General features: G+C 35.9%; 1 protein-coding gene across 3 annotated transcripts in view; it reads left to right on the forward strand.

The window, feature by feature from the left end:
* Nucleotides 1–21,968, forward strand: part of ME1 (malic enzyme 1) — a 198,499-nt gene that overhangs the window by 93,741 nt on the left and 82,790 nt on the right. For all 3 annotated transcript variants that reach the window (XM_032409359.1, XM_032409360.1, XM_032409361.1), the window contains exon 6: nt 8,350–8,453. In XM_032409359.1, coding sequence (XP_032265250.1) covers nt 8,350–8,453 — 104 coding nt within the window. The remainder of the gene's footprint in view (nt 1–8,349; nt 8,454–21,968) is intronic.

Below are 21,968 nucleotides of genomic sequence, written 5' to 3' on the forward strand. Positions count from 1 at the left end.
AAGCATTCATTTAGGTAGGATGTTTGTGTTTCCATATTATCTTTCATTTGTTATTTCACAGTTAACATTTTCTTTATGTTACTTGTGAAATTGTAGCTATATACAGTTTACTTCTGTTACCTGAAGTAAATTTTCTTCAATTATCTTTTAAGAGCATACCATGTTGGGGCTCCTGGGTGGCTCAGATGGTTAAGCGTCTGCCTTCGGCTCAGGTCACGATCCCAGGGTGCTGGGATCGAGCCTTGCATCAGGCTCCCTGCTCAGTGGGGAGCCTGCTTCTCCCCAGTCCCTCCACTTGTGCTCTCTGGCTCTCTCTCTCTGTAAAATAAATAAATAAAATCTTAAAAAAAAAAAAAGAGCATATCAGTTTCTTTTTAAATCATTGTTACAAAATCTTTTCATAGTAATTATGTTTATTATTTGTCTCTTTTCCTTTTATAAGTGACAAATATCAAAGTTTGCTATTTGACTAAAGATGTGAGTAGATGTTCCTTGTGTCCCCTACATGGTGGTCTAGATTTTATTAGGTTTTGAAGACTGCTTCATGTATTACATGGTGTCTTAGTTTTCTAGGGCTGCCATAGCAGTACTATAGACTGGATGATGCACCAATAGAAATCTATTTTCTCACAGTTCTGGAGGGTAGATATCCAAGATGAAGGTGTAACAGGGTTAATTTCTTCTAAGGTCTCTCTCCTTGGCTTTTCTTCGTCTGGTTTTTGTCTAGTGTCTTCATATGATCTTTCCTCTGTGTGTATCTGTGTGCTAATTTTTTCTTATAAGAACACTAGTTATATTTGATTAGGACCCAGCCTAATGACCTCATTTAAGTTAATTACCTCTTTAAAGACTCTGTTTCCAAATATAGTCATATTCTGATGTTTTGGGAGTTAGGACTTCAACATACGATTTTGGTGAGGACACAGTTTGGCGCATAACATTTGGTTAGTCTTCAAGAGGGCATGGACAGTTGTTTTCTTCATTTATTAAATCATTGCTCCAGGTCTCAGATTTCTGATTCTGGTTTTATGTTTAGTCTGGCCTTTAGTTCATGTATACAGTGTTTCTAGATCTAGAATCCTTGCTGGAACTTGAAGTCACAAAGTTGAAGCCTCCTCCCATTTAGAAAGTTCACCCTTGTGTTCCAGAAAGTACTCTTCATATTTGGCATGAACTGGCTATGATGGAGAGAAACTGAAGGGAAAGAAAAACCTAATAGACTTTCTGTCACATGTAGCTGCCCTATGTCAGAAGCTAGTGTTGGCACTAAAATGTGGCCTGTTTTAGTTTTCTCTTGCTACCATAAAAAGTTATTACAAACTCAGTGGCTTTAAACAACACAAATATATTAACGTTATAGTTCTATAAGTCACAAGTCTGACACAAGTCTCATAAGGCTAAAATCATCAAAGGTGTCCACAGGGCTGTATTTCATAGCCTGTCTTTTCTAGCTTCTGGAGACTACCTCCTCTGTTCCTTGGTTCATGGTGCCCTTTTTCCATTTTCAAGCCAGGGATGTAGTATCTTTCTGGCTCTGCTTCTGTCATCACAGCTCTTTCTCTGAGGACAGCCAGGAAAGATTTTTCACTCTCAAGGACTCACCCTTAATCACATCTCCAGTCTCTTTTGCCACATAAGGTAACATATTTACAGGGTCTAAGGATGGGGGAAGTCATTATTCTGCCTACCACAGAGTCCCAGCCAGAATGTCATCATTTGTCCCTCCACTCTCCTTCTTTGCTGTCTTTTTCCTTTCATAGTATGGAATTGCTTGTCATTTCAGACAAGTGGTCCTGCACTGGAATGAGCACTAATCATTACATAAAGCCAGAGGAGAGAAGAAGGTCCCTCAGTTTCCACGCTTTCAGTTTGTAGTGTCATGGGCTTCTCTTTGCTGTCTCTTTTTATCTCACCCTCTCTAAATTAGATGATAATGTAATTGTATCAAGAATTTCTTTGTTTTTTGAGATACTACACCAATGTCTTGGGAACGAGGTGGGGCCTTTCTTCAGTTTGGCTTTATATGCACTGAAACTATCAGGAAGTCCTTGAAATTTGTGGTATATTTTAGGAATACTCATTATATAAACTAAAATAGACAAGATATTTACCTGAGACAGGAACCTTTTGGGAAGTAGAATACTTTTATTTTAACTTAATAATATAAATTTGAAATTAGTGGTTCTCAGTATATGTTCTATGAACCAACCACTTCAGAATTACCAGGGGTTTGTGTTAAGAATGCAAAATCCTGGGCCCTGTTCCAGACTTAACTGAATCACAGTCAGATTTTAATCATTTTTATTTCTACCACTTTTTAAGATTCATGCCAGCTCATATGCATGCTGACATTTAAAGTATTGCTTTTATGCAATATTTAAAAATTTATGCCTCAGACGCTTGGCTAAATGTTGGCAGCTAGTTTCCTTTTATTTATTTATTTATTTAAGAGAGAGAGAGAGAGAGAGAGAGAGAGTGAATGGAAGGGAGAGGTAGAGAGAGTCTGAGGCAGACTCCGCACGGAGTGCAGAGCCTGACACGGGGCTCGAACCCAGGACTGCAAGACCATGACCTGAAGCGAAACCAAGGGTCAGATGCTTAACAGACTAAGCCACCCAGGTACCCTGGCAGTTAGTTTCCGTAATTGTATTGATGATATGAGCCAGCAAAACAGCCAAAATTATATATTCTTTACAGAACCTGATTTTTTCATATGAAAATGAGTAAATGGCAACAAAGAAGATGATTATCTGTATATTATAAATAAAATTTTTAAAATAAATGCTAAAGTGGGGAATATTCATAACATTATGGCAGATAAACATTAATAATGTTCTTAATATTCAGTATATGTGCTGCCAAAGCGAGCACAATAATGTTCTTAATATTCAGAGAACACTTTCAAGGCAATAAGAAAAGTCAAATGTGAAATATAAAAATTGCCTAAGGGCATATGGGCACAGATAATTTACAAATGAAGAAATAAAAATGGTCAATAAACTTATAAAAAGTATTCAACAGTGTTAGAAGAGAAATAAAAATGAATGCTACTTGACAACATTTTATATATGCAAATATATATATTTTTATATATTTAATATTTGTATATTATATATTTATGTGTGTATTTCATATACATATACACATATATATGGAAAGATAATACTTTTACCCGATGCTGCAACAAAATAGATACACAGACAGTTCCTGACTTATGATGGTCTGACTTAGGATTTTTGGACTTCACAACGGTGCCAAAGCTATATGCATTCAGTAGAAACCATACTTCAGATTTTGAATTATGATCTTTTTCCAGGCTGTGGTATGTGGTATGATCTCTCTCTTGTGATGCTGGCCAGAGGCAGCGAGCCGCAGCTCCTAGTCAGCCATGTGTTCATGAGGTTAAACAGCCAATACACTTATAACCATTCTGTGCCCAGACAATCATTCTGTTGTTCAGTGTAGTATTCAAGAAATTACATGAGATATCCAGCACATTATTATAAAGTAGGCTTTTTGCGATGATTGTGCCCAAGTGTAGCCTAATATAAGTGTTCTGAGCACATTTAAGGGAGGCTGGACTAAACTATGATGTTCAGTAGGTTAGGTGTATTCAATGCATTTTTTACTTAAGATATTTTCAATTTATGATGGGCTTATTGGGATGTAATTCTATTGTAAGTTCAGGAAGATCTGTACTTAGATGTCACTGGGTTAAGAGATTAATTTGTTCATCCTCTCTAGGAGGGCAGAGTTTCAATACAGTTTGCAAGCTTTTAAAATGTTCATCTAGTCAGGGGCGCCTGGGTGGCTCAGTCGTTAAGCGTCTGCCTTCGGCTCAGGTCGTGATCCCAGGGTCCTGGGATCGAGCCCCACGTCGGGCTCCCTGCTCAGCGGGAAGCCTGCTTCTCCTTCTCCCACTCCCCCTGCTTGTGTTCCTTCTCTCACTGTGTCTCTCTCTGTCAAATAAATAAATAAAATCTTTAAAAAAATAAAAAATAAAAAAAATAAAATGTTCATCTAGTGACATGAAAACTTTTCATAATATATTCCTCTGTGTAAAGGGGTTATAAAACAGTCTATGATATTGTCACACATTTAGAGAGATAGTATTCTACATGCATAGACATAGGGAAAAGGACCTAGAAGAATATGCATCAAGATGCTAATGGTGGGTAGAGATTATTGGTATTCTTTGTTTTTAATTTTACTTTTCAGTCCTCTGAAATTTTCTGATAGGCAATATTGCTTTTTTAATGATAAAGAAGACCCTAAAATATTAAAAAAATATTTTTTCTGACTACTAAATTTTTGTAATTTATTGAAAAAAAGCTGAATACAGAATATTTAGGGTGTTCTGACAAAGTCGATATAGGACACAGGATAAAAATCATGAAATTCAGGACATGTCCACATATATAGGATACCTGGCAACCCTAAACACACACCGTCTATTTAGGAATGAAAAATAAATTATTTTTTTCATTCTTAAGAAAATATTTTTTAATTCTCAAACTCCAGATTGGAAAGGTAGGAAATGTAAGAAACTAGAACAGGTGAGAGTTGATAATGATTTCTATTAACATTAAATAAATGAATACTTCAAATAAAAATTTCCAAGTTTCTAGAATTGAGATATTTCTAATGAGTAAGTAATTACCTTCACCAGTGTATTCCCTCCTTATCTCCTTTTTGGAACTCTCTTCTATTCCTATATATTTTGTCTTTTACTATTTTTCCCCTACTCTTCCCTTCTTTCATGCTTCCAACTTTGGTGACACCACATGTATTGTATATGACCCTTCTTGCTAAAGGAAGCCTAACCTTTTTTAAGTGCTTGCTTAATTTCAAGTCTTTCATTTGTTCTCCAACAAAGATCTCTTAAGTGTTTACTCTTGGCCACAAGAAGTTTTTAATCCAATGAGTTAATATCACTTCTGTGCCAGGCTATTTGGTCTGTGGAGCCATTATCAAAACTGGGTAATCTTGTTAAATTGCTTTTTATAGATACTAATTTTTTTGGTCAGTCAGATTTCCAAGCATGCACTCATTATTCAAGCCTCAATTATCATGAAATTTTTAAAAAACAGTAACTTTGGCAGGGACATTATGACTGGAAGAATTTTATCACTTCCTGATTTAATTCAAAGATAACGAGATAAAGTATTCATAAGTCTTCCTAATTGACTCTTCACTGTAGTCAGACTTCTTTATGAATTATACTTTAATTATTAGCATGGGAAAGAATGAGAGAAAAGGCAAAACCCATAGCATCTTTTCTCAATTGTGTTCTTTCTCTAATTCACATTTTAGAAGTCCAAATATATTCCAGACATGGAGAAAGTATTTTAATTCTGGCAGCCACTAGTAGCTCATTGGTGCTTCCACCTCAGCCATTCAGAAGCCTGCCAGTAGACTGCTTAAAGATTTTAGGTCTCACAAAATAGCTGGGCTTTACAGCAGCACTGTTTCAGATTTTACATTTTATCTGAAATACATTTATATGATTAAATATGTTAACTTACAGCTAGCTGGAAAGCCTTAACTCATTGTTGTGCAGTATAAGTTGGATGACCACAGAATCTATTGGCCAAACACACTGAAAGAGGATGCTGTTAATAATTATACTACGACAATACGTATGAACTGGGCTATAATTTCTTTTGGCTTTAAGCAAATCCCAACTCAGATCATTCACATGGTTTAACCTTTTGACATCACAACACCTGCAAAAACATCATTTATCCATAACAAACCACCTCCAAATTTAGTGACTTAAAACAATCACTGTTTTATTAATGTTTAGGATTCACTAGGATGGCTAGGAAGGCCAGGATGCTTGGCACAGCCCTTCTCCATCTAGATTCTCATCCTTCACAAATTGTTCACATTCCACATGTAAAATATGCACATCTCCATCCTAGGTTCCCAGAAGTTTCATCCCACTAACAGCAGCAGGCCCAAAGTTCAGGGTCCTGTCATCTAAATAAGTTCTAGATGCAAATGAAGCTTCTTGTGTTCTGCTCCTTGGTGTGACTCCTTGTCGCTGTTCAGTGGTGAGGCAGGGACAGAATAACCATAATCCACACTTCAATTCAAAATGGGAGGACTGGGCATCATATTGCCCTCAGTGGTTCATGGCAATTCTGAATTGCCCCCGGACTCAAGTTGCCAGGCCACCTTCCCTGGGTCAGGGGATATTTTTTGAATGGGGCCTAGTTCTGTTTCCTTAGAGTGGTTCTATAGTTCGTTGTTCTTTTAGGCTTTTGGATCTGCTCTCTGAGCTCTTGGCTCCGTCCTTTGAGATATCTTTCCTTTTCCATAAGACATGGTGGTGCTGCCACTGAATAGCTTTCTCTGTCTGCTTTCTGCCTGTGGAAAGTTGGGGGCCCAGAGTAGAATGTTCATTTTGACGTGTATCTGTCCCAAATCATCTCAATAGTGCAGTACCCTTAAATATTTTTTAGGCTATGTATCAGACCAGTGTCTACCCTGTTAGAGAAAGGACTTACTCACAATTCTTTTCAAAACAGACCTCCCTATATTGACTGGCGTGTCAGTGTGCTGCAGAACCAGCTCTTTTTAGCTAGCCATGGTGATCTGTTGGGCTCCACTTTAAATTAGTTTTTCACAAAAGGTGTTCCAGCCACACACTTGGTCTTTGATTGTAGGCCTTCTTTTACTTTGGAAATCTTTTACAAGCAAGTCCTGTGCCCTCTATATTCTCTTTAGTTTTTGCTCACAGGCTAGACTTTACTTCTGTATCTCATCCCTGTTTTAACTTTATCATACAGCTATGAGAAGCCAACTTACACATTAGGCATTCTGCCCGGATATCTCTTCCACCAGATTCATAAGTTCTTTAGGTACATTGTCTTTTGAGGTCACTGAAAATAACAGTTTGGTCCATTTTTTCACTATTACATGACATAGATTATGAACTTTTTTTCCAGCCCACAAAAACAGTGTGTCCTTTTAAATCTCTTTCAGCAATATTTTGTAGTTTCCAATGTATAAGGCTTACACATATTTTGTGAAATATGTCCCTATGAATTTTATATTTTGGAATGGTATTATAAATGGAGTTGTGTGTTTTATTTCATTTTCACCTGTTCATTGCTAGTATGTAGAGATATAGTTGATTTGTATGTGTTAATCTTAGAACCTACTATTGTGTTAAATTCACATATTTTTTCTAGTGGGTTATTTTGTGTGTAGATTTTTAAATATTTTCCATGTACATGATCATGCATATACAAATAAAAAGTTTACTTTCTTCCTTCTAATCTGTATTCCTATATTTGTTTTTCTTGCCTTATTGTAATGGCTAGGGTCGCCAGTATAGTGTTGAATAGAAGTAGCAAGAGTAGATATCCTTGGGATGCCTGGGTGGCTCAGTTGGTTAAGCGTCTGCCTTCAGCTCAGGTCATGATCCCAGGGTCCTGGGATTGAGTCCTGCATTGGGCTGTTTGCTCAGTGGGGATCCTGCTTCACCCTCTGCCTGCCCTCCCCATGCTTTTGCGCTCTCTCTCTCTCTGACAAATAAATGAAATCTTAAAAAAAAAGAGTAGATATTCTTGTCTTGTTTCCAGTCTAAGGGGAATAGCATTCAGTCTTTCACTGTGAATGAAATATGTTGTTAGCTGTGGGTTTTTCACAGATGCCCTCTGTTGGGTTGAGGAAGTTCATTTCTATTCCTAGTTTACTGGGAGCTTTTGTTATATATGTATTTTATAGTATATAAATTATACCTTGATGAAAATGGTCTCATAAAAAACAGTATTACATATACTAAAACTTGAACAGAATAATGTTGTCAAGTTTTAGAAAAAACTTAAGCTTTGTAAAGCTTAAAAAGTTTAAGAAACCTTTAGTTAAGGCTAAAAATTTATTTTTAACATCACCAGTTAATATATTAAAGATATAATCAAAATGTTTGTTGAAGATTTTGCCTTCAGAAACAAATCTAAGAAAAGAATTGGTATCTTTCCATTTCTTAAACTAATATAATATTTCAAAACTCAATATTACTTTTCTATGTGATAACCTTTGCTTGTAAAATAAGAATTGAACTTTTCTAATTAGCACCACTGAAAGATTTTAATTCCTTTTATTTCCCCCAAATAAGGCAGAATGTTTTAATGTTTAATAATTCTTTTTCTTATTTGACATATAAATACTATAGACATATTCTGTGTGATACAAAATAATACTGTAGGTTAATTCTCACTCAGTATGGAAAGATTTTATTTCCATTTCTCTCCTTCTATAGATGAGGAAACTGAGCTCAGAAAGTGTGAATGACATCCTATCATTACTTCTATATCTGTGGTAACTTTTTTTTAATAGGATTTACTCAAAGATCCATTGTACATTGGGCTACGGCAGAGAAGAGTGAGAGGTCCTGAATATGATGATTTTTTGGATGAATTCATGGAGGCAGTTTCTTCCAAGTATGTATAATCTTTATTTTATCTATATTTGAATTGAATTTCAAAAATTTAAAAATAACCTAACATAATGAACTATAAAGGTATCCAACTTTGGTGTAGTATGTTTAGTAATTAGAAATGATTTGTATAGGGGCGCCTGGGTGGCTCAGTCATTAAGCGTCTGCCTTCGGCTCAGGTCATGATCCCAGGGTCCTGGGATTGAGCCCCGCATTGGACTCCCTGCTTGCAGGAAGCCCGCTTCTCCCTCTCCCACTCTCCCTGCTTGTGTTTCCTCTCTCGCTGTGTCTCTGTCAAATAAATAAATTTTTAAAAACTTAAAAAAAAAGAGAAATTATTTGTATGAAATGCATACACACATACTGTCTTTATTAGTGACCAAATGATAAAGTCATGCATCTATCTCAAAAAAGGTTGTCTTTGTTGCTATCCCTGAAGATACTTTTATGAAAATCTTTAGATCGTGTGGTTATTGAAATGCATGATTATGGTGACTGAGGCAGTGGTCACTGACCAAATTACCCAAGTAAGCCATTTTATGATTGGCAGTCTGTATTTTGTTTCTGGTTGCTAATAAAATGTGATCTCCAGTCATCTTTGTGGGTATATTTGACCCTTTTGTGGTAGGAAGTGGGGACTGAATGTGAGTTAGTATAATCCACAAGTCCAGAATGGTGTTTAAGAACCAGGACATCCAATCACAGTTCGTGAGTCTCTGATTAAATGTCTACTATTTGGTTAAAATGCAGTACTCTATTACACTTAATTTAGGTAACATTTAATTGTGGGCCAAGTGCTACTATAAAGTTTTCCAATTTTTTTTTCTTTCAGCAAAGAGACTCCCACCATAATTTAGTAATGTATTCTGAGGGAATTTTGTCACACTAATGAGACAGCCATCCCATTGGTTACTATACAGCCACAAAAACCATGGACTATTTTAAAACCTATATGCTGCCTTGGTTTTTCATAGAAATAAACTCATCACTAGAACCAGCTGTAACTAGAGACATAGTTCAGGGTTTTTTAATTATAAGGTTTAATTTTAAAAAGTTGTATGCAACAGCAGAAAGTGCTTTCATCAGCTTGCACAATATTTAGAATATATTGAACCTCTCATTGCCTAAAGTTTCAGGGCAGGGTATATTTGCCAGTTAGTATGGGCTACTTTTTAAAAACATGGGCCTGATTTATTTATTGTAATTATTAACTTATTTGGTTAAGCTGTACTTAATCATAGAAATAGTTGAGAAACTGTACAGTTTAAGCTCAAGATTGCATAGTACAGTTAATGTCTAGTAGTTTCTCATATATAATGTAATGTTTTGAAATTACCTGTAACTCTTTAGATAGTAACATTAATCAGGAGATTATGTAGAGAACATTGTGATGCTATGTAAAAGAAAAAGGAAATGCAATTCTTATCATATTTGTTTTTATTTTTTTTATTATGTTAATCACCATACATTACATCATTAGTTTTTGATGTAGTGTTCCATGATTCATTGTTTGCGTATAACACCCAGTGCTCCATGCAGTATGTGCCCTCTTTAATTATTTGTTTTTATTGTCTGTGTAAGTAGAGACTATCTTTATATATACAACTTCAGTATACTTACAAAGAAACTGTTAAACAAGTTTATGAACATAGTTTATATGGCCTATATACTTAAGTGCTGATGAAATGAAAATAGAAATAATTCCATTTGGAATTGATGAGAAGCTTTGCTCAGAAAATGAGATTTGAGCTAATTTTGAATGCTCTGTGTCAATATAGAGTCAGAAAAGCTTTTTTAAAAAAAATGGTGAATTGAAGGATTACCTAAGATCTTTGATAAAGAAATGAGGATTGACAAAAGTCAATAATTTTAAATGCAGAGAGCACCTATAGATCAGGAGTTATGCCATAGACTCTTCCCAGAGAAGAATCACAAAGACTTTTCAAAAATAGTTTCTAGCATGCTGCTGCTTTGGGAAAAGTTTTCTAGAAGCGACACCAGCACTACCCAATTAAATTGGGAAGTGGTCCTAAAGATAAGCCCAAGATTATTTAAAAAGAAAATGTAACCTAAATTCAAGGTGAAAAATGACTGTTGCAAGTTGAGCTACTCAGGAATCACATTCTAAGATGGAGTTGATTAAGGAGTGTGCCCTTGGAATGAACCCCTTTGGAAGGGAGGGGACAGAAGGAGTGGATAAAGGGAGAAGGATAAAGTGGGTAATGGGAGTGGATAAAGGGAGAAGTCGAGCTTCACCGTGGAACCACCAACAGCCTTGGATAACTTCATTAGAATCATCCCTGTGTGCCAGTTAGATACTTAAGGGGACACTAATTTCTGCCAATCTCCGCCCCCCAATACTATATTGGTTTTTTACTTACTACATTCTCAGTGTTGGGTGGGGCAGTTTCAAATTCTTCCTCTTGACTTTTTTTCATAATTATACTCTTTACTTCATAGGCCAAGGACTTGATATGGGTGTTGTGGGACTTACTAATCATGTTAGTCTATTCTGATTATACATTTGGGGACTGAGAAAATCACCAAGCCAGTCTGTGGTCCTAATGAATGGACCCATTATGAGCTAGACCTTGGCCAAGACTCCATTTATTACTGACTTCCAAATGCCTTTACTCTAACGAGGAGGGTGATGGCATATAGATGCTTTTGGTCTTCTGGTATGACTGTCAACTCTGTGCCCTTGAAATGTTTAGGTATTCCCTGCCCCCCAGAGCACAGTTACCTGAATAAAGAGCTATAGGTCCCACTGGAGAAGGATTGAGGGAATTATTACCCTCTATTCTTACCATGGTATTGCAAGATCTTTCCTTCTGGATTCTAGGCCTCTTACGTTAGAGGGTTCTGAGTCCAAAAATTAGCTGAGGCATGGAAGCTGAAAAAGATATTGACTTCATTGGGGCAACTTCCCTCAGATTTCTTCATTCATCTTTGATTTATTTTGATTGTACACATTGACTATAGCCTTGTCAGCTGTCTGTTTTGCATCTAGGGATGCTGTATTCTTTTAATTATCTCAATAATTCTCTGTGGGTCAGTCCCCCACTAACCCCAGGCTTGCCACTCTTAGGATAGTTAGGCCCGTCTAGCTTTTCATGGCTTCTGATCCTCACCTGGACCTATCATCCCCATTTCTATCAATGAGCCTAGTTCTAGAACAGCCTGTCCTTCTGTCAGTTCTGGCCTTCGCAAGAGAACCGCCACAAAACTTGCTAATGTGGATTCTTCTCGCTGGCATCTTCCTTATGGCTGTGGTAAATGGTGTGATTCCCGGGCCTTCACAATATCTGATGGGTTTTCTGGCCTTACAAAGCACTTGCATTCTAGAATGTACTCTCAGAGCCTTGTGATCCCCTCTTCTGCCATCTGCCACAGCATTTCTGGCATTTCAACAACATTTAATATGAGCCATTACTTTCTCCATGTTTCCAGGAACCACCCTAGCAGTGAGTTTATACCATCTGAGATTCTTACTGGTTGTAAATCCTGTATCTCAGGAGAGCACCTCAAATCAATAAGCTTTTTCTTATCTAATAGTTAAATTCCAACCCCTTTGAGCAAAAACCCTCAGAAATTAATCTCATATATACTCTTCTAGCTAATATAAACCAGCTAGATCTCGCAGTTCTTTTGTGGAATAGCCCCTTTCTTCCTTTGTTAGGCCTAGTATGTCCTAGGTGGGTTATATTGTGACATAACCCTCGTTATGGGCCTCAGGGTCTGGAGAGGAGGTGAAGGTAGTAGATGGAGGTAAGGGAGGTACATGTTGTTTGAGGGAGAAGCTTCTGTGTACATGATTCCCAAGAGAGAAAGGGCAGACCATTTTTGTGGATTCAGAAAGTTTTAGGGAATCTGGGAATTCAAGATTTTGGGAGGCATCAAACCAGGTATCTCGTGTGTCAGGATCCAATCAGGATCCTGACTTAGCAGATCTACCTTGCTGAAGTTTTGGACTTTCTGAATACTGTGATGATTACTCCCTGTTTCTGGTGATTAGCTCTCTCTGCCCAGGAGCTATAGGATCTGAGAGCATTTTTGTATCTACTTGGGAGGTCCTCTGCTTTTTACATTGGTGATTGCTTGTCCTCAGCTTTTTGTGATCTTTTCCTCTTGTCCTTATAGTTAATATATCTCCCATATTTCTCAAACACCTCACACGTCATTCCAGCTGAAGTGTTCCCTTCTGCGGATATACTATCTAATCCTCCTATGGTGAGAGTTTGAACAGTTGGACTGCCCCGCTGTGCCGGGCATTCTCTCTGCTCCACCTGCCACCAGTAACAGGGTCCACGTCACCAACCAGGCAGCGAGTGATACAGCTCCAAAGCCCCATCTTGTCACTGGATTTCTCAGACCACTGCCAGTGCTAATTGTCACAGATGAGGTTACCTGAGAGGCAGATTTCTGAACCAAACTTTAGTGTTCAAGAGGTTTATAAGACATGTCCTAGAGATCAACCCCTATCGAAGGGGTACAAAGGAGGCAGGAATGGGCAGAGGGATGCAGGCACAATGACACCTTCCACTCACCCCATGGGGAACTTCGGTGCAACAGTAGCTTTTCAGAGTTGTCCCCAGTTAGGCTGGGATGGCCAAGCCTTTATAGTCCTGAATTGTTTAGTCATTAGATGTGGGTCACCCTGGGAAAAGAGCATGACCTGTGGTATAGTACTCTATGCAGCTGACATCGTCCCTGGGACAGCAGTGGAGGATCTGAGTGCTATGTCACAGTGGTCAGCACAAGGACATTTAGATCAAGATAAAAATTGAGCAGAAAAAAGGTTTCAAGGTTGTAATTATGGCGTGTCTTGGAATCTGTTGAATAGACCATGTCTGATATTCTGTTATCAAGCCATATGACAGACAAATGCTAGCCTCTGCAGAATATTTTTGGGTTAGAAAAATTGGCCATTGGAGCAAACCATTGAGTTGCCCTAGCTACCTGTGCCTTAACAGGATCTAGATTTCTCTAGTACAAATGTCTTGTCAAACGACCTAGTTTTTCTTTCTTATTGTTTTGATTCATTTTTATTTGCAAAGTCAGGCACTGTGTTTAGTGCTGGGGATACAGGGATGTATAAGACAAAAATAATCCCTTTCATATAGCTTATTCTTTACTAGAGGAGACAGATAACAAGTAAACAAGCAAATAATTAAATGAAACAATGAAATCGTATAAATGTAACAAAGGAAACAAATTGCTAAGAATAATAGGTGACAGTTTATGTAAATCAGATGGATGTTATAGTTATCTCTTTTTTTGAGCACAGATTTTACTTTTCTTCTGTTTACTTTATTAATTGATATAGTTGTCTGTTTTATGAAGTTTATTGCCAAAATCCTGATACTTTTTCGGTCATGATGCTTTTGTTGAAAATTAACATGAACTCTTTGATTATAGTTAGGTAAATTAACAAATAATGGAAAAACTGAATTCAGAAAGTACTAATTAATTAGCCTGGATTTTAATTAGCACTCTAGTGGAATACTATGGGTCTGTTTTCCTGGAACTTGCCTTTTCAACAGTTTTATCAATTGGGCCTAGTAATTCTACATCTGAGAATATAGATTAAGAAAATAATCCTAAGAAAAGAAAAAAAGAAAATAATCCTAAATAAGGAATGAATTTTATGCCCAAATAGGCTCACTGAGCATTTTTATTACGTGATTTTCCAGAATAGGCCCCTCTTCTTGGTTTCCTTCTACCTCCATGATTGCTCCAACACACTTTCCTCACCTTATTTATTCTCATCCCCCAAACCGCTACACTTCAGAGTGCTTCAGGTCTGGAGCTCAAATCTCTTCTCTTTACTATTTATCCTCACTTCCTTAGGGACCTCATGTAGTCATTCATCTTTTTTTTTTTTTTGAAATTTTTTCATTTTTTTTTTTATTATTGAAATATAGTTGAGATACAATGTTATGTTAGTTTCATTTTTTTAATAAGTTTTTAAAATTTTAATTCCAGTATGTTTAACATACAGTGTTCTCTTAGTTTCAGGTGTGCATTGTAGTGGTTCAACAATTCTATACATAACTCAGTACTCATTGTGATAAGTGCACTCTTTAATCCCCGTCACCTATTTCCCTCATCCCCCCACCCACCTCCCCTCTGGTTAACCATCAGTTTGTTCTATAGTTCAGTGTCTGTTTCTTGGTTTGTCTCTTTCTCTCTTTTTTATTCCCTTTGCTCATTTGTTTTGTTTCTTAAATTCCACACATTTGTCTTTCTCTGACTGACTTATTTCACATAACATTATACTCTCTAGCTCCATTCATGTAGTTGCAAATGGCAGGATTTCATTCTTTTTTGTGGCTGAATAATATTCTGTGGATACAGATACAACATCTTTATCCATTTATCAGTCGATAGACACTTGGGCTACTTCCATAATTTGGCTATATATTTTTAAAGATTTATTTATTTTAGAGAGAGAGAGAGAACACACGAGTGGAAGGAGCAGAGGGAGAGGGAGAGAATCTCAAGCAGACTCTGTGCCAAGTGGAGAGCCCAACAGAAGTCTCGATCTAACGACCATGAGATTTTGACCTGAGATGAAACCAAGAGTCAGATGCTTAACCCACTGTGCCACCCAGGTGCCCCCATAGTTTGGCTATTATAAATAATGCTGCAATAAATATAGGGGTTCATGTATCCCTTTGAATTAGTGTTTGTGTATTTTTGGGTAAATACACAGTAGTGCAATTACTGGATCAGAGGGAGTTCTATTTTTAACATTTTTGAGTTTCAGATGGACAACACAGTGATTCAACAATTCTATATATTACACAGTTCTCACCACGGTAAGTGTAGTCACCATCTGTCACCATACAACGTTATTATAATTTTACTGACTGTTTTTTCAATGCTGTGCTTTTCATCCCTGTGACTTATTTATCTTATAACTGGAAGTTCCTACCTCTTAATCCCCTTTACCTATTTCACCCATCCCCTTACCCCACTCTTGTCTGGCAACCACCAGTTTGTTCTCTGTATTTATGAGATGTTTCTGTTTTTGTTGTTGCTATTGTTTTGGTTATGTGTTCAACTTTTTAAAAATTGAAGCATAGTTGACTCACACTGTTACATTGGTTTCAGGTGTACGACATAGTGTTTCAGCAACTCTGTATGTTATGCTATGCTCATCACGAGTGTAGTTACCATCTGTCACCATACACTGTTACACTACTATCAACTGTATTGCTTATGCTGTACCTTTCATCCCTGCGACATACTCATTCCATAACTGGAAGCCTGTATCTCTCATTCTCCTTCCCCATTTTGCCCATCCCTCCACTCTCTTCTCCTCTTGGCAACTACCAGTTTGTTCTGTGTGTGTATGAGTCTGTTTCTGCTTTTTTTGTTTTTGTTTGTTGTACTTTTTAGGCTCACATATAAGTGAAATCATGATGATATTTGTCTTTCTCTGTCTGACTTATTTCATTTAGCCTAATACTCTCTAGGTCCATCCATGTTCTCACAGATGGCAAGATCTCATTCTTTTTACAGCTGAGTAATATTCCATTGTGTACATACACCACATCTTCTTTATCCATTCATCTGTCAATGGGCACTTGGGTTGCTTCCATATCTTGGCTATTATAAATAATGTGCAGTGATCACAGGAGTAAATATATCTTTTCAAATTAGTGTTTTCATATTCTTTGGATAAATATCCATAAGTGGAATAGCTAGATCATATCGTAGATGTATTCTTAATTTTTTGAGGAATCTATACTCTTTTCCATAGTGGCTGCAGCAATTTACATTCCCCGTTTTCCACATCTTCTCCAAGACTTGTCATTTTTTTTGGTGATAGTCATTCTAACAGGTGTGAGGTGATATCTCATTGTGGTTTTGATTTGCATTTCCCAGATGATTAGTGATTTTTGAACATCTTTTCATGTATCTGTTTGCCATCTGTATGTCATCTTTGGAAAAATGTCGATTCAGATCTTCTGCCTATTTCTTAATCAGGTTGTTTGAGTTTTTTTTATTGTGGACTGTATGAATTCTTTGTTTATTTTGGATATTAATCTCTTATCAGATTTATGATTTGCAAATTTCTTCTCTCATTCAGTAGGTTGACTTTTTGTTTTTATGGTGGTTTCTTTCACTGTGCAGAAGCTTTTTAGTTTGATATAATCCCAATTATTTATTTTGACTTGTTTCCCTTACCTTTGGAGTCAGATCCAGAAACAGATTTCTAAGACCATTGTCAAGAGGTTTACTGCCTATGTCTTCTAGGAATTTTATAGTTTCAGGTCTTACATTCAAGTCTTTCATCCATTTTGAGTTAATTTTTATGTATTTTATGTAATAGTGTTCTAGTTTCATATCTTTTCTTTCTTTTTTTTTTTTTTTTTGGCACGTGGCTGTCTAGTCTTCCCAGCACCCCTGATTGAAGAGACTATGCTTTATTTTATATTCTTCGTTCCTTTGCCATAAATTGTCTGTATAAGTGTGCATTTATTTCTGGGCTCTTGATTCTGTTCTATTGATCTATATGTCAGTTTTTATGCCAGTACCAGATTTTAGTATAGTTTGAAATCAGGGCATGTGATACCTCCAGCATTGTTGTTATTTCTCAAGATTGCTTTGCTTATTTGGGATTTCTTGTGGTTCTAAACAAATTTTAGAATTATTTGTTTTAGTTCTTTGATAGATGCCATTGGAATTTTAATAGGGGTTGCATTGAGTCTGTAAATTGCCTTGGGTATTATGGACATTTTATTTCTTAAATTCCACATGTGAGTGAAATATGGTATTTGTCTTTCTCTGACTTTTTTCACTTAGCATAATACACTCTAGTTCATCCACGTTGTTGCAAATGGCAAGATTTCATTCCTTTTGATGGCTGAGTAATATTCCATTATGTATATATACTACATCTTCTTTATCTATTCATCTGTCAATGGACATCTGGGCTCTTTCCATATTTTGGTAATTGTGGACATTGCTGTTATAAACACTGTGGGGCATGTGCCCCTTCGAATCACTATTTTTGTATCCTCTGGATAAATACCTAGCAGTGCAATTGCCAGATCATAGGGTAATTCTATTTTTAACTTTTTGAGGAACCTCCATACTGTTTTCCAGAGTAGCTGCACCAGCTTGCATTCCCACCAACAGTGTAAGAGGGTTCCCCTTTCTCTGCATCCTCGCCAACATCTGTTGATTCCTGAGTTGTTAATTTTAACCATTCTGACTGGTGTGAGGTGGTATCTCATGGTGGTTTTGATTTGTATTTCCCTGATGCCAAGTAATGTTGAGCTTTTTTTTCATGTCTGTCAACCATTTGGATGTCTTCTTTAGAGAAATGTCTGTTCATGTCTTTTGCCCATTTTTTGACTGGATTTTTTGTTCTTTGGGTGTTGAGTTTGATGAGTTCTTTATAGATCTTAGATACTAGCCCTTTATCTGATATGTCATTTGCAACTATCTTCTCCCATTCCATAGGTTGCCTTTTAGTTTTGCTGATTGTTTCCTTTGCTGTGCAAAAGTTTTTTATCTTGATGAAGTCCCAATAGTTCATTTTTGCTTTTGTTTCCCTTGCCTCTGGAGACATGTCTAGCAAGAAGTTGCTGTGGCCAGGATCACAGAGGTTGCTGCCTGTGTTTTCCTCTAGGATTTTCATGGCTTCCTTTCTCACATTTAGGTCCTTCATCCATTTTGAATTTATTTTTGTGTATGGTGTAAGGAAGTGGTCCAGTTTTATTCTTCTGCATGTGGCTGTCCAATTTTCCCAACACCGTTTGTTGAAGAGATAACCTTTTTCATTGGATATTCTTTCCTGCTTTCCTGAAGATTAGTTGACCATAGAGTTGAGGGTCCATTTCTGGGTTCTCTATTCTGTTCCATTGATCTGTGTGTCTGTTTTTGTACCAGTACCATACTGTTTTGATGATTACAGCTTTGTAATACAGCTTGAAGTCCAGAATTGTGATGTCTCCAGCTTTGGTTTTCTTTGTCAACATTACTTTGGCTATTCAGGGTCTTTTCTTGTTCCATACAAATTTTAGAATTGTTTGCTCCAGCTCTGTGCAAAATACTGGTATCATTTTGATAGGGATTGCATTAAATGTTTAGACTGCTTTGGGTAGTATAGACATTTTAACAATATTTGTTCTTGCTATCAATGAGCATGGAATGTTCTTCCATTTCTTTGTGTACTTACTCAATTTCTTTCATAAGTGTTCTATAGTTTTCAGAATAGAAAATTATTTCTTCCCGTTCATGAGCATGGAATATCTTTCAATTTATTTGTGTCTTCTTCAATTTAGTTTTTTCCCCCCTTCTTCTTCAGTTTCTTTCATCAGTGTCTTATAGTCTTCAATGTACAGGTCTTGCATTTCCTTGGTTAAATTTATTACTGGATTTTTTAAGATGCAATTTTAAATGAGATTGTTTTCTTAATTTCTCCTCTGGTAGTTAGTATTGTATATAAGCACCATAGATTTCTGTATATCAGTTTTATATCCTATAACAGTTTTGTATCCTACAACAGTTTTTTGGTGAAGACTTTATAGTTTTCTGCATATAGTATTATGGCATCTACAAATAGAGATGGTTTTACTTCATTCCTTTCCAATTTGTATGCCTTTTAGTTTTTTTCTTGTCTGATTGCTGTGGCTAGAACTTTCCAATACTATGTTGAGTGTAAGTGGTGAGAGTGGGCATCCTTATCTTGTCCCTGGTCTTAAGAGGAAAAGCTTTCAGCTTTTTGCCATTGAGTATGTGTTCGTCGTGCGTTTGTCATATATAGCCTTTATTACGTTGAGGTATGTTCTTTCTATACACATTTTGTTGAGAATTTTTATCATAATTAGATGTTGAATTTTGCCAAGTGCTTTTTCTGCATCTATGGAGATGATCATATGATTTTTATTCTTCATTTTGTTAATATGGTATGTCACATTGATTTGCAGATGTTGAACCATTTTGCATCCTTGGATAAATCCCATTTGATCATGCTGTATAATCCTTTTAATGTTTTGTTGAATTTGGTTTGCTAATATTTTTTGACAGTTTTTGCCTCTATGATCATCAAGAATATTGCCTGTAATTTCCCTTTTTCTGTGGTGTCCTTATCTGGTTTTGGCTTCAGGGTAATGATGGCCTTGTAAAATGAGTTTTGAAGTGTTTACTTCTCTTCAATTTTTTGGAAGAGTTTGAGATGGATCGGTATTAAATCTTTTTTGAGTATTTGGTAGAATTAACCAGTGAAACTGATCCTGGGCTTTTCATTGTTGGGAGGTTTCTGATTACTGATTCAGTCTTCTTACTAGAAATTAGTCTATTCAGATTTTATATTTCTTCATGATTCAGTCTTGAAAAATTGTATGTTTCTAGAAATTTAGCCATTTCTTCTAGTTTGTCCAATTTGTTGTATAATTGTTTGTTGTAGTCTCTTATAATCCTTTGTATTTCTGTAATTGCTTTTTCATTTCTAATTTTATGTGAGCCCCCCTTTTTTTCTTGATTTGTCTAGCTAAAGTTTTGTCAGTATTGTTTATCTTTTCAAAGAATCAGTTCTTAGTTTCATTGATCATTTTTATTGAATTTTTAGTCTCTATTTCATTTATTTCTGTTCTGATCTTTAGTATTTTGTTCCCTCTCCTAACCTTAGGTAGGCTTCATTTGTTCTTTTGCTAGTTTCTTTAAGCATGAAGTTAATTATTTATTTGAGAGTTTTCTTGTTTCTTGAGGTAAACCTTTATCACTATGAACTTCCTTCTTGCAACTGCTTTTGCTGCATCCCCTAGATTTTGGTATGTTGTGTTTCTGTTTTCATTTGTCTCTAGCTATTTCTGGTTTCTCGTTTGATTTCTTTCATGGCCCATTGGTTTTTCAGTAGCATGTTGTTTAATCTTCGCATATACTTTTTTCAGTTTTCTCCTTGTAATTGATTTTTAGTTCACACCATTGTAGTCAGAAAAGATGCTTGATATAATTTCAGTCCTCTTGAATTTATTGAGACTTGTTTTGTGACCTTACATATGATCTACCCTGGAGAATGTTCCATGAACACTTCAGAAAAATGTGTATTTTCCTGCTTTTAAATGGAATATTCTTGATATATCTATGAAGTTCATCTGGTCTAATGTGTCATTTAAGGCCATTGTTTCCTTACTGATTTATTGTTTGGATGATCTCTCCAGTGATGTAAGTGGGATGTTAAAATCCCTTACTATTATTGTATTGCTGTCAATTTCTTCCTTTAGGTTTGTTAGTATTTGCTGTATATATTTTGATGCTCCTATGTTGGATGCATATGTATTTATAAATGTTGTATCTTCTTGCTGGATTGACCCATATAACATTATGTAATGTTCTTCTTGTCTTTTATTACATTGTTTAAGTCTGTTTTGTCTGATATGAGTACAGCTACACCAGCTTTATTTTTATTTCCATTTGCATGGAATATCTATCTCTCTCCCTTCACTTTCAGTCTGTGTGTATCCTTACTTCTGAAGTTAGTTCCTTGTAGGCAGCATATGGATGCATCTTGTTTTCTCATTTATTGGGCCCCTCCGTCTTTTGATTGGAGAATTTAGTCCACTTTTATTTAAAGTAATTATTGCTAGGTATTTACTTATTTCCAATTTGTTGTTTTCTGGCTGTTTTTGTTGTTCTTCTCTATTACTGCTCTTTTTCCTTATTTGATGGCTTTCTTTATTGTTATGTTCAGACTTCTTTGTCATTTTATCTTATATATTTATTATAAGTTTTTGCTTTGTGATTACTGCGAGGTTTGCATATAACATCCTTGTTTATAATGGTTGATAAAACAGTAAATTGATAAAACATTAAATTTGAACACATTCCCAAACTTTACATTTTTACACCCCCCAATATAGTAGCCTCTTTTTCCTGAATCAGTTGCCCCTGAATGTTAATAAGACAAGTAATGACTGCTTTAGCTCTGCTGCCTAAAATTCTCTGTTTAATTGATGATTATTAACTAAATGAGAAAAATAGCTGTACCTCAAGTGAGTTTTTAAAAAGCTAGTATTAAATTTTTTAATGAAAGAAATAAAAAGTGTTCAGCAAGATCTCTATTTTTAAATTGTTTCCCCTTTTTTACTTTAAATGATCAAAATTAAAAGTCAATTGGAAGCACTAGGAATGGCCACAGAGATGATTATTATAATATTTAGATGACCTTCCCCAACCTTGGCTGCCATCACAAATTTTAGTATGATCTGTCAAATAATATTTAAGAGAAATAATCTTAGTCTGAAACCATACCATCTGCCATATACTGTAGTGTATGATGATGGTGTTTTCCTAAAGTGATGCTTTTTTTTTTTTACTCATTCAGTATTAAAATAAAGCCTCTGTATGTCATTCACACTATTCAAGAAGCTATTAATTTGGTCAAAGTTCTTGGAGGTCATATCTCAGATTTTAAAGGAATAAGATATATAGCCCCTGATTATCATGGCCAGTTTTACTAAATTTATTTTTATTATTATTGATAATATTCTCTCTTTTTAAA

This window comes from Phoca vitulina, unplaced genomic scaffold (assembly GCF_004348235.1).
Source record: "Phoca vitulina isolate PV1807 unplaced genomic scaffold, GSC_HSeal_1.0 scaffold11, whole genome shotgun sequence".
In the NCBI taxonomy this organism is placed as follows: domain Eukaryota; kingdom Metazoa; phylum Chordata; class Mammalia; order Carnivora; family Phocidae; genus Phoca; species Phoca vitulina.